The sequence below is a fragment of the Giraffa tippelskirchi genome, chromosome 2 (genome assembly GCF_054371585.1).
Source record: "Giraffa tippelskirchi isolate mGirTip1 chromosome 2, T2T-mGirTip1v1.2.pri, whole genome shotgun sequence".
Classification (NCBI taxonomy): domain Eukaryota; kingdom Metazoa; phylum Chordata; class Mammalia; order Artiodactyla; family Giraffidae; genus Giraffa; species Giraffa tippelskirchi.
Window position 1 is genome coordinate 10,056,590 of NC_137276.1, and position 13,217 is coordinate 10,069,806.

Genomic DNA, 13,217 nt, shown 5'->3' on the forward strand with positions numbered 1-13,217 from the left:
GCTTTTTTAAATGGTTGCCATTGAGTTTGCAAGATATATTTACAACTAATCCAAGTTCTTTGTCAAACAGCTACTATACAGGCAATGCAGATACTGTTTTATAACAGTATTCCCAGTTACTACCTGGTGGTGTAGTCACTAAGTTGTATCTGACTCTTGTGACCCCATGGACTGTAGCCCGCCAGGCTCCTCTGTCAATGGGATTCTCCAGGCAGGAATACTGGAGTGGGTTGCCATTTCCTTCGCCAGGGGATCTTCCTGACCCAGGAATTGAACCCTGGTCTCCTGCACTGCAGGTGGATTCTTTACTGACTAAGCTATGAGGGAAGCCCTCAAAGTTCCTGCCTCAGTTCAGTTGCTCAGTGGTGTCCAACTCTTTGCAACCCCATGAACCGCAACACGCCAGGCCTCCCTGTACATCACCAACTCCTGGAGTCTACCCAAACCCATGTCCATCGAGTTGGTGATGCCATCCAGCCATCTTATCCTCTGTCGTCCCCTTCTCCTCCTGCCCCCAATCCTTCCCAGCATCAGGGTCTTTACCAGTGAGTCAACTCTTTGCATGAGGTGGCCAAAGTATTGGAGTTTCAGCTTCAACATCAGTCCTTCCAATGAACACCCAGGATTGATCTCCTTTAGGATGGACTGGTTGGATCTCCTTGCAGTCCAAGGGACTCTCAAGAGTCTTCTCCAACATCCCAGTTCAAAAGCATCATTTCTTTGGCGCTCAGCTTTCTTTATAGTCCAACTCTCACATTCATATATGACCACTGGAAAAACCATAGCCTTGACTAGACAGACCTTTGTTGACAAAGTGATGTCTCTGCTTTTTAATATGCAACAACTATCTATAATTGGCAGTTTCATAAATAAAAGGACATTCTAATAGTGCCCTCTTCCAACTCCCCAGACCTCTGCCCCAAGATGGAAACTAAATGAAACTTTGTATTATTTTTCTCATTGGGGCCTGAAAGATGAAAACTTTGTGTCTAGCAAAGTCGCTCAGTCCTTGTCTGCCTCTTTGCAACCCCATGGACTGTAGCCTACCAAGCTCCTCCATCCATGGGATTTTCCAGGCAAGAGTACTGGAGTGGGTTGCCATTTCATTCTCCAGGGGATCTTCCCGACCCAGGGATGGAACCTGGGTCTGTTGTGCGATACAAGTCCAAACCTAGTATTTGTCAATCTCTTTTCTTCTTCTTCAATTAATTTTTTTTTAAATCACCTTTTCTTCCTATTTGTCTTTTACTAGTTGGATGATCTTGGGCAAGTTATATGGCCTCTCAGGCCTTTATTTCCTTTGTTGTCCAGGGAAGGACAAGAAATTATCACATCTGCTGTAATAAAATGGACAAGGTCTGTCTTTAAGAACATGGGTACTGAGATCTAGTAAGGAGCCTTTAAATCTAAGGAGTTGGAGGAGCTGGATAAAGCTAGGGTCTTCCTGCATGCTATATAGCTATCCTTAGGCTTTTTTTTTTCCTCACTGTGTGAGTCACAGGTGATGCTTAGCAATATAACAGCAATATGACCTCTTAACAGGCACATAGCCAGCACAGTGGGCCTTGGGGTCAAGAATGTTGAAACTGACTTCAAAAGTTTACCTGTTTCTCCAAGATTCATGATTTCACCTTTTTAAACATTGTAAAGAGATGATCAACTTTATTGTCAACAGGGGGAAAACACAAGGACAGACTGGTTTAAATTATTTGCTTATACAGAGTTAAAGATTAAGGAATACTACTTAGCTGGAGGCAGTCACTCGTTTTTATACTTTACTCCTGGACCGTTACTTTTTGAAAAATCCCCTTTAAAATAGTGGTTGCAAACTGGAGACCTGTGCACTGAATTCAGCTTATATACATGTTTTGTTTAAAGTTAAAAAGTTCTTTAAAATAACATTTAAAAGCTGTACTAAGGAAAAAAAAAATCTGACTTTCAGCTTCTGTTTGAAAGTTGCAGGATACGGTGGCACTGGGCACAAGACAGCAACTGACTCTGACGTTTGTCTTCTTTAAAAGAGGGAAGTGTTCAATTCGCCTACTCTGCCAATCCACAGAACACCTACATGTGTACTCCAACCTAGGGGATATTTAGTTAAGTACGTGCTGGTTTGGAAGACGCTAGAATTGGCAAGGACAGTCTGAGATGTTAAATTTTAAGCCGAGATCTGCAGGATCTAGAAACAACGATCACAACCTCTGTGCCTCAGTTTCCTTATGTGTCAACTGCAGCTGACAACGTGCAGTTGTGGGAAGGATCGGCAATGGAGTAACTGCAAAGGGCTGGCTTGAACTCGGGGCCCCGAGGGGGGCACCGCTACGATCCACGCTCATCCTGGGAGACCCCCGAACCCAACACCAACGCGGGGGGCCCTAGGCGCTGGGACCCACTGCACCGGCCTCGCGCTCCACTCCTCCCCGCCGCGGGCCCCCGCGTTCCGCCGAGGTCGGCCCCGGGGCGCCGAGAGGCGTGGCCGGCCCGCGCGAACCTGGCGGCAGCCATGGCCTCGATGGTGGAGTACAAGGGACTCAAGGACGGCTACCGCTGCGGCTACTGCGACTCCGAGGAGGGCAAGGCGTCCTGTGGTGAGTGGTCCGGCCAACGGGGTCGGCGCGGCCGCCTCTTGTCCAAACTCCCGCACCGCCCGCCGTGCTCCAGGCCAGGCCCTCGCGTCGGGGGAAGCACCCAGGCCCTGCTCCCCAGCTCCTGCTTCCCTTTCCCACGCGTTTCTTCCCTGACCGTTGCCCTTCACATTCTGTCTCTCGGTCTCACCCTTACCGAAGATGGCGGTCTCTTTCGGAGAAAGAGCCGAAATAGTGGAAGGCTGCCCTCGGTCAAGATGGCGCAGGCGGCTTCAGCGCCGAGGGCGCTCCCGGCGAGGCTCGGCCTGCTGGCGCCCGGGCGGCGCGGTGCATTGTGGGGTGGCGGCGGCGGCGGTGGGGTTGGGCTGGGCCGCGCGTCGCCTTTGAGGGGTCGGGGCTATGGCGTCCTGGGTCGCACTTTCGCCCAGCATCGTGGAATATTTCGAGGGCGAGGACTTCTACCGCTGCGGCTACTGCAAGAACGAGTCGGGCAGTCGCTCCAATGGTGAGCGGGCCGGGCTGGTGGGCGGGGAAGGGCGCCGGTGGCTCGGCGGCGGGCGGGTGTCCTCAGGGGGTCCCGGCGTCTCGGGCCGAGTGGCTGGAGGGTCGTGTCCAGGCTGCGGCCCAGGCGTAGCCCCTGCGCTATCCGGCCCTCGTGGAGCGAATGCGGAACGCAGTTCTTCCTGAGTGCCCTGGCTGTCAGAATTTGAAACCGGACATCACCTCTGACGGAGCAGGGAAGCTTCTAGAGGCTCGTTTTTCACACAGGCGGTCGGACTTGGGAGATAATGTGTGTCTCTCAGGAGCCAAGTGTGGAAACAGGTGTCCGTCGTCAGTGGGAGACCGTTAAGTACACGCCTGCCGGGGAGCGTTGTGGCGTGGTCAGTTACAGGGGCTGACCTGTGATTTCAGATGCTGCTGTCGGGGTGGCCCCGGTGGTCAGCGCAAGACGCGGGGTTGCGGGACAGTGAGTGTCGGGTGCTGTCTGTGTAGACGGCTGTGTGTGTGGAAAACACACATGCGTGGATATCCGTGGATAAAATGTCTCTGGAGAAATATACAAGAAACTGACGGTAGTCGCTGCTCGCAAGGGGCCCCTGTTATTGTGCTTGAAAATGGTACCAGGGCTTGTTGTCATTTCTCCACCTACCTCGGTGACCACGACAGAGCCAGCATACAGTGCCCCCTCCCTTGATTCAAGTTTCTTTCCGAAGAATTTTTGTTCGTTTGTAAACAGAACGTCATGTTTATTTCCTGCACTGTCATTCTTTGGCAAAAGTACATACCCTTATTTTAAAGAAGAATCTAGCTTTGTGGGAAATGGGATATCCACGGAGACTTAAATTTGGATGGTTTCCGTATTTAAAAAAAAATGTTTTGTCTTGCCCTGGGACAGTGATGTGGGCGATGATGGTGTGTCCCTGTACTCATTAATTAAAAATGTTTATTAAGTGCTTTTTGTGGGTGAAAGGCGGTAGAATGTAGCATAACGCAGTCGTTGGTGACAGTTATGAAGATGAGTTAAGTGAAAATAATTTATAGTCTTGGGTTAAACGGAGGAAATAAGAAGGATGCAAGTAACGGGTGAGATGATTACAGCCCAGGGAGGGAAAAAACCCATGCGGTGATAGTGACTGCCTTAGGGTATTAGAGATTTTTTCTCTTCTCTGTTTCAAATTTTAGTATTATGATTATAATACATATGTAAGAAATTTATATTATAATATAGGTTTATTATAATAAAACAGTCCATGGACTTCTGGCCGGAATACTGGACTGGAGTGGATAGTCGTTCCCTTCTCCAGGGGATTTTCCCAATCCAGGGATCAAACCCAGATTTCTTGAATTGCAGGCAGGTTTTTTACCAGCTGAGCTGCCAGGGAAGCCCAAGAATACTGGAGTGGGTATCCTATCTCTTTTCCAGCGGATCTTGCTGACCCAGGAATGGAATCGGGATCTCCTGCTTTGCAGGCGGATTCTTTACCAGCTGAGCTACCAGGGAATCCCATATGTAACATAATTTATGTTATACATGTCCAAAATTAATATTAGGTCCTTAACTATTTTCCTAGTAATTTTAGTGAGAGAAAATCAATTAATATAGATGTCCTTTGTTTAGTTTTGTGGAAAGAACCTACTTTCAACCTTTTCACCTAAAGAGATACATGTAAATTTCTATCAGTTCTATCATCTTGTTTTCAATTTTAATAGTAATCTTTACTATAGGGCACTCCACCTATTAGGTAGGAAGGTTTTATTAGTCCCATTTTACAGATGAGGAAATTGAGCCTCATAGAGTAACTTGGTGTTCATGAGCGCCACCCAGGCTTCTGACATTTCTGTTGTGTTTATGCCCTTGCTTTTCTCTCTACATTCTGTTCTATCAAGCCTATCTCTGTCGTTACATACTTTTGATGCAGTTTACTGTTTACGAGAGTAAAATTAAACTTTCTTTACCATTAATTCACTGTTTTCTCATAATCTTCATTTTTTTTCATGGTTGCATAATTTTTTCATCTTGTTGATAACAAATTAGTCCCTGTAATCACTTTTCTGTTCAAAAGCATCTGGATTACTTTCATTTTTTATGTTTAAAAAGAATATTGCCGTATGTATACTTTTGTCTTATTTTCCATTTATAAGACTAATGCTGTAAACAAAACAAGGAGAATTTATATGCACAAGAAAACATTTACTGTCTAATTCTTCTGAAGAGACCAGCTTATTAAATTATTGGGGTCATTGTTATGGCTTAAAGGTGCAATGGAATTTGCAGTGAGGTCTTAAATTTATGATGTCACAGAGACTATTGACTAATCCTTAAGTGCATGTGATCACTTTCTGTGTTTTATTTTTAAAATTAAGATTAAATACATTATGTGCTTCATTTGTGTTGTGTATTGTGTTAAACTAAAAAGTACGAAGTATGTGCAGACTTTGATTTCTCCAGTGTGAGCTGGATTTTTTTGCTTCAGTATTCATATTTTAAAAATAATGCTTTGAATGTAGAAAAGTAAAAGGTTCCCCCCGTTGTTATGAACATGGCACTTATTTTTCAGGCATGTGGGCACATTCAATGACTGTGCAGGATTATCAAGATCTCATAGACCGAGGATGGCGAAGGTAAATGCCCTTAATACAAAGATCCTTCTGACGGTACTCAGGTTCTTCTTATGATTGAAACATATTATTTGCCTTTTAAATGTTTTCCTGTTGTTGGAAATAGGTTTAATAAAATTTTTATTATATTTTGTATGTACAGATTGTTTTCTCCTTTTAAGGATGTTTATTAGGAAAATTTCACAGATGTAAACAGAACGTTACAATGAACTTCGTGTACTAATCACCAAGCATCAGCAGTTGTTAATGCTTCGCCAGTCTTGTTTCATCAGTTTTTCTTGCTCCTTTCAATGGACTGCATGTATCTCCCCCAGAGTTCGTATGTTAAGTCCTATATGGAGGTAGGGCCTTTGGGAGGTGATTAGGTCATGAAGTTGGATGGGATCATGAATGGGATTCTAGTGCCTTTATAGAGAGACCACAGAGAGTTCCCTTGTCCCTTCTGCCACGTGAGGATATGTAGGAAAGATGAACCAGAAAGCTTGTCTTCACTCGACATCATTTCTGTTGGCACCTTGATCTTGGACATCCCAGCCCCCAGAACTACCAGGAATATATTTCTGTTGTTTATAAGCCACTCAGTCTATTCGGAGAAGGCAGTGGCAACCCACTCCAGTACTTTTGCCTGGAGAATCCCATGGACGGAGGAGCCTAGCAGGCTGCGGTACATGGGGTCGCTAAGAGTTGGAAACGACTCAGCGACTTCACTTTCACTTTTCACTTTCATGCACTGAAGAAGGAAATGGCGACCCACTCCAGTGTTCTTGCCTGGAGAATCCCAGGGACAGGGGAGCCTGGTGGGCTGCCATCTCTGGGGTCGCACAGAGTCGGACACGACTGAAGTGACTTAGCAGCAGCAGCAGTCTATGGTATTTTGTTATAGCAGCTTCAGTGGGATGAGATATTCCCCCCTCCTCTCCTCCTGCAAAATTATTTAAAGCAAATTTCAGATATCATGTCGTTATACTTGTACTAAATATGTTCTAAGAGAGAAGGATTTTTTTCTCTTAACATATCCACAATATCATTACCATACTTTCCAATTTAATGGTAATTTAATGTCACCTGTTACCTAGTTTTGAGATTTTCTGCTTGTCTCAAAAAATTTTCTTTTACAATTGGTTTATTTGAATCAGGATTCCCTTAAGGTCCACACATTGCCTTTGACTGCCATGTTTTTTTGGCAGCTATTTTTGTGTAGATGATTTTAGAGTAACTGTTAAATAAGATTCCTTATATAAATATGAGCAGTATTAAGTGCCCCGTACCAGTACTGCCCAGAAGACACGGATTGAGCACAGCAAATGAAACTTCACAGCTTTCCTTAAACATACGAATGAGGCCCAAAAAGTGGATAGATGTAGGTCAGATGCGGCAGGACTTTGTGTGCCGTGATAAGGAAATTTAATTTTTTTTTCCAATGGTACAGGGGAGCTATTGAAGGCTTTTATGTCAGAGAAAAAAGTGATGAAATTTGAGATCTGGAAATGATCATTCAGATAGCAGAGTGGTGTCTGAGGGAGTGATTCTGGAGGCAGAAAAATGAGTCCCAGAGATTACTGCAGTGTCCAGGTGTGAGGTGGTGAGGAGCTGCTGTCCTAGTCAGTAGCGGTGACTGTAGATTAGGAGCTGGCTCAGAGGGGACAAACTCACGAGACGTTTTGGAAGAACGCTTGCTGGCAGCCTTTGGAGGTGCATGGGAGGGAAGAGCCTAGGAGGACTCCCAGGTTTTTGGCTCGGGAACTGAACTCCTGCATGTTTGCTAGGACTGCCATAACAAAGCACCACAGTGTGGGCCACTGGAGCGAGAGAAATGTATTTTCTCATGGTTCTGTAGGCTCTACGTCCAGAATCCAGGTGTCCACAGCTTTGGCTTTTCCCAAGGCTTCTCTCCTTACCTTATACCTGGCTGCCTTCTTTTTGTATCCTCATGTGGTCCTTTCTCTTTGTGTGTGCATATCTACTGTTTTGTTTAGTGTGTCTTTTTAAAATATTTATCTATTTATTTTTGGCTGTGCTGGGTCTCCATTGCTGCGCAGGCTTTTCTCTTGTTTCGGTGATCAGGGGCAACTCTCTTGCTACAGTGCCTGGCTTCTCATTGTGGTGGCTTCTCTTGTGGAGCTCAGGCCCTAGGGCCCTCAGCCTTCAGTAGTTGGGGCTCCTTGGCTCTAGAGCAGAGACTCAATAGTTGTGGGGCATGGGCTTAGTTGCTGCAGGCATGTGGGATCTTCCCAGATCAGGGATCGAATTGATGTCTCCTGCATTGGCAGGAGGATTCTTTATCACTGAGCCCCTAGGGAAGCCCTGATGTTTCTTTTTATGTCCAATTTCCTTTTGTGATAAGAACACCAGTCAGGTTTGACTAGGGCATATGCAAATCTGGAAAAAATTGGTCTTGTAGTGCCATGGCTCTGCATCAGCTGAGATCTGGAAAGCATGGAAAGGATCAGGTTGGCTTGGAAGTCCATCATGCTGGTGCTCGTGGAACCCCCACGTGTGGATTTTGTAGGCAGCAGCACGCATCAGTCCCACAGCATCCTGGGCAGCCTTTTCAGTATCAAGGGTGGGTGGTGGATGGAGGCATGGAAGGGATTGCAGATGCTTGATGAGAGGGTAACCGAGGTGATCAGCTGTGGAGTACATATGTCAAGGTTTAGGAAAGGAAAACCTGGACTCTGGTCCTTGGATTACCCACCATGTAAGATCATTTAGCTTGTGAAGAGCAACTCAACCTCAGTATTTTTATACTATTGATTAGATTTTTACCTTAATTAATTTTGTACTCCTGTACCAATCTACTTTGCTGCCTATGAGCAATGTGTTTGAAATTAACAAAACTATTCTATAATTTTAGAAGCGGGAAATATGTGTACAAACCTGTCATGAATCAAACATGTTGTCCTCAGTACACCATAAGGTAAGAATTTTGATTAATATATTCTATTAATATGAAGATTATATATATATATTAGTAGAATTCTGCTTTTTTAAGTGTATTCCTGTTCTAGGTAGACATTCTTTATAAAGAAAAGCAGATAAGTTTTTTCTCTATACTGATGCTGTATTCATATGCTGATCAATAGCTTTTAATAATATGATTAGTTCAGATATAATATTAATGTGATATATACTATTTAGCAATCTAGTGAATAATACATGAAATATTGGGAGAATATTGGCAAATACTTAAATTACTTTTAGATATCAAATTTTTATCCCTTTAGCTTGGGGTCTCAAAGAGTTGTACACGATTTAGCTATTGAACAACAACAACAGCAACAATTCCAATTCCCTTGTGTATTATTTCACACAGTGGTTTCATTCAGACGATGCTGCAGAATCCTGTATAAAGAATAAGAAAGAGGAGGCTGGCACTTAAGCTGCATCTGTTAGAGTCTAGTCTTCTTCACTGGAAAACTCAAACTAAAAAGTCTGGTTTCCTACAGAGTGTTTGCTTGGTTTTCCTTAATATTTTGTTTCTCTTGTGCCCTGCCCCCACTCTACCCTAACACGGGAGGATTTTTTCCTTCCTCTCTGATTAGGAAGGTCCCTCCTCTTCTCCCTCATCCTCGTCTTCCCCTCCCCCTTCCTCCCCCTTTCCCCTCCCTCTTCCCCTTCTTCTGGTAGGAAAAATAGGGAAAGTTTGTTAACATTGTGAAGAATATGTCTACAGTTTCAACATGTATGTATACTCTAGATAAAACAAACACAGTTGTGTCCATCATGCTTGGTGGGTCTTCACATCTGTTTCTCTAAGTTACTCTTAACTTGTTTTGAGGTTGTAGACTGTTTTGAGAATTTGATAACAAAACAAGACAGGGAACATACAGACAAAAATAATGTAATGTTGAACATACTAATTGTAGGGTGATCACAGACTTTGAAAATTCACTGATTCCTGGTTAATCTTTTCTCTTCTCTAACTGGTCAAGGGACTGGTACAATAAAGAAAAAAGATGACTGACTAGTTTGCTGACAACATCTCATTTAGTATAAAATGACAGAGTACCTCTTTAAGCTTTAGCCTTTATGAAGTGGTAATGTCTTCAAAGATAGAAATCGTTTTCCTTCAGATAACAGTTTCTCATTGGATTATGGCTAGGATTCTGTTCAAAAAAGTCTGGAGTTGATTGGCCTGAACCCTGAGAATCTCTATTCAGAAAAGGCCCATTTCAGTGGGTTAAAGAGAAAGATAAAAGCATCTATAATTTATTGGGTTCCTGTCTCATACAAAGCACTATTCCAGGTGTGTTGCTTTTATGAAAAGGGACTCAATGAACATTACAAAATGTGCTTTTTTTTTTTTTGCCTTTTGTAATTTTACATGGGATCAAACATTTCCTGAAGGGACCTCCCTGGTGATCCAGTGCCTAAGACTCCAAGCTCCCAATGCACGGGGCCCCAGTTTGATCCGTGGTCAGGGAACCTGATCCCACATGCTGCAACGAAAGATCCTGAGTGTCGCAGCCAATACCTAGTGCAGCCAAATTAAAAAAAGAAATTTCCTGAATTGTTATTCTTTTATACAACTTCATTTTTACATGTTGAGTTTTTTGGAGTCATTTTGCATATTCTTTGGGTTATTTTGCTGTTTGCTACAGTAGTTGTGCAGTGAGGCCTTAGGTAAAGGCAATGTGGTCTAGCCTACAACTTTGATTTTTGTTAGGCAGATGCTAGGGCCTGTCTGGTATGTGAGTGAAAATGAGGATGAACTACCCTGTCTATGAATTTTTTTTCAATTTTAATTTTTATTACTATCATATTTGCTAACACTTTAAAGAATCAAATAGTTCCCGTAAAGCTTATTTTGCAAAATGGCAGTCCTCTGAACCACCTACCTCCTCTCCAGTTCCTATTTTCTATTTCTTATTGCAGTCACGTTCAAATCGTTTAACTGATTCTTTTGTTTTTTCATCTCTATGTCTTTAAGTAACATGCTTATATAATTATGGGGCTTCAGTGGTAGCTCAGGTGGTAAAGAATCTGCCTGCAATGCAGGAGACCAGGGTTCAGGGACTGGCTCCCCACTCCAGTATTCTTGCCTGGAAAATTCCATGGACAGAGGAGCCTGGCAGGCTACAGTCCATGGGGTCACAAAGAGTCGGACATGACTGAACAACTTTCACCTTCATTTTTATATAGTAATACTTGATTATTGAAAGGTTGGTTTTCTCCATTGTCTCTGGGCTTCTCTCTCTGAAAGATAAGGGTTTAACTTTATTTTACCCCACTTCCCTTGTCACATTCAAACTCCTATTTGTCTTCATCCCCAACTTCCCAAATTAGAAATGTTACCATTTTGGATGGATGTAGTCATCTCATTATGGCTGTGTAAATAGACTTCACAGCTCAGCCATGTAGTAGTTGTTCAGTCTTTTAAGTCATGTCCAACTCTTTGCAACCCTGTGGACTGCAGCACGCCAGGCTTCCCTGTTCTTCACTATCTCCTGGAGTTTGCTCAAACTCATGTTCATTGAGACAATGATGCTATCCAACCATCTCATCCTCTGTCATCCCCTTCTCCTCCTTTCCTCAATCTTTCCCAGTATCAAGGTCTTTTCCAGTGAGTCAGCTCTTCGCATCAGGTGGCCAAAGTATTACTTTATCTTTCCTGCACAAGTTTTTACTTTCCCTGTTGTTGCTCATTGTCATTTTTGTTTACCTAGTCTTTGAGGCACCTATTACCAATTTATCTAGAAGTGCTCCCCCAGAGGTGTAAATTTCCTCTTGCTATGTTTAGATGCTTCAGATACTGTATCATTTTTATCTTCTTGATGGAAATCTTATGTAATCTTGTGACCTGCTGTGATCTGAACAGGTTGCCTCTATGCTTGATAAATCACTGGGGTCTCTTTTTGACTCTCATCTTGAGGATTCCTTTTGGGTCTTGGTTTGCATCTTGTCTCTTCTATCCTCTGCCTTATATTATTCCTTTATTTTAGTGAAGCATCTCTTGTAATAGTTTCTTGAGAAAAAGTGCATAAGAGGTAAATTTTTTTAGACTTTGTTTGGAAATGTTTCCATTGACTGCTCAAACTTAACTTACAGTTTGGCTGGGTATAGCAGTGTAGATTGAAAATAATTTTCCTTTAGAATTTTGAAAGCTTTGCTCCATTTTTGTCTTACTGCTGTTGAGCAGTTCAGTGGCATTCTGATTCTTGTTCCTTTTTCCAAAATGTTTTCTTTCTCTTTGAAAGTTTTTTTTTGTCTTCAGTGTTTTGATGTTTCATAATATGTTTGGCAGTGAGTCTGTTTTCATTCCTTGCATATGTGCTTGAGACACCCCTCTTGTCTAGGGGCTCCTCCCATCATGTCCCAGGGAAATTTTCTTGTGTTATTTTGTTGATCCTCTCCTTACCATTTTCTTCCTCACAGAAGAGGCCTTTTTTTTTTTTTTTTACCCTTTCTGAAAAGTTTGCAATTTTCTCCTGGGTTTAGAGAGTCATCTCTGCTGAGCAGGGGAGAGTATAAGATAATAACTTCTTCCAAAACAGACTTTCAAGGGATCTTCCTAGTTCTACACCTACTTTCACTCTTATCTCCTGAGGTATCAGGTATTGCCAATCCCTAAGACTTTTAGGGGTAATGTGGAGAAAATTGGGTATCTTTTTGGCTTTTCCCACTGTTGGCTTAGGATTGTTTCTCTGGTCTGCCAAGTCAGTTAGCACTTGTACGTCTGCTTTCTAGCTTCCAGCATTTCTCCCATTATTTTTTTTCCTAGTGGTTTATGTCTTTTGCTTTTTTTTTTTTTTAAATAATCCCTTAACTGTATTTTGGTGAGTTTTGGGATGGGATTAGAGGCTACTTTAAGCCCTGTCTTTACCCAGAAATCCCAGTCATGAGCTTTTCTTCATTGTACTATTATCTAGAACTGATTTTATTTCTTCACAGTTTTAGTTCACTTTTTAAATACTTATTTTGCTTTCCTAGGTGCCGACCTTTACAGTTTCATCCATCAAAATCTCACAAGAAGGTTTTGAAAAAAATGTTGAAATTTCTGGCTAAAGGGGAAATTTCAAAAGGAAATTGTGAGGGTAAGATGAGATGGCGGCTAAAAACTATTTATTTTAAATAGATGTTTCTTTCCAAGGTTCTCACTTTCACTCATTTCTTAGGTAGGGGAAGGAGGTCCCACCATAGTTAGGAACTGGTGTTACTGTGATGATGATGGCTACATTTAGCTCTGCTGTTATACAGTTACCACTGGCCCCAAGATCAGGGAGATGGGGAATATATGCCAGGGAGAGTCTAGCTTGGTAGGAAGACAGGACCATTTTAAAGATGTCATTTCCTGGAATTTATTGAAATTTTAGTTTTCCCGATTCTTTGAGAATTCTTCATTTTCTTTGGTCCTAATGATACCTTATGGAGTAAATAGAAAGTGATACTGTCTCTGGGCTTCCCTGGTGGCTCAGCGGTAAATAATAATCTGCCTGCAATGCAGGAGACCCAGGTTCAATCTCTGGGTTGGAAAGATCTCATGGAGGAGGGCATGGCAACCACTCCAGTACT

At 42.8% G+C, this 13,217-nt stretch overlaps 1 protein-coding gene across 50 annotated transcripts in view; it reads left to right on the forward strand.

Moving 5' to 3' along the window:
* The first annotated feature begins 2,914 nt into the window (after positions 1 to 2,914).
* The window catches only part of ATE1 (arginyltransferase 1), a 274,124-nt gene continuing 263,821 nt past the window's right edge, over positions 2,915 to 13,217 (forward strand). For 26 of the 50 annotated variants that reach the window (XR_014066954.1, XM_081534824.1, XM_081534851.1 and 23 more), the window contains exons 1-4: positions 2,915 to 3,090; positions 5,645 to 5,708; positions 8,560 to 8,622; positions 12,636 to 12,739. Coding sequence is in view for 49 of the 50 variants with exons in the window: in XM_081534824.1 (XP_081390950.1) it covers positions 2,985 to 3,090; positions 5,645 to 5,708; positions 8,560 to 8,622; positions 12,636 to 12,739 (337 nt within the window). In the remaining variant the exon portion in view is untranslated. Of the gene's footprint in view, positions 3,659 to 5,644; positions 5,709 to 8,559; positions 8,623 to 12,635; positions 12,740 to 13,217 lie in introns of all 50 variants that reach the window. The other 24 variants (XM_081534882.1, XM_081534888.1, XM_081534965.1 and 21 more) reach the window with 8 other exon arrangements.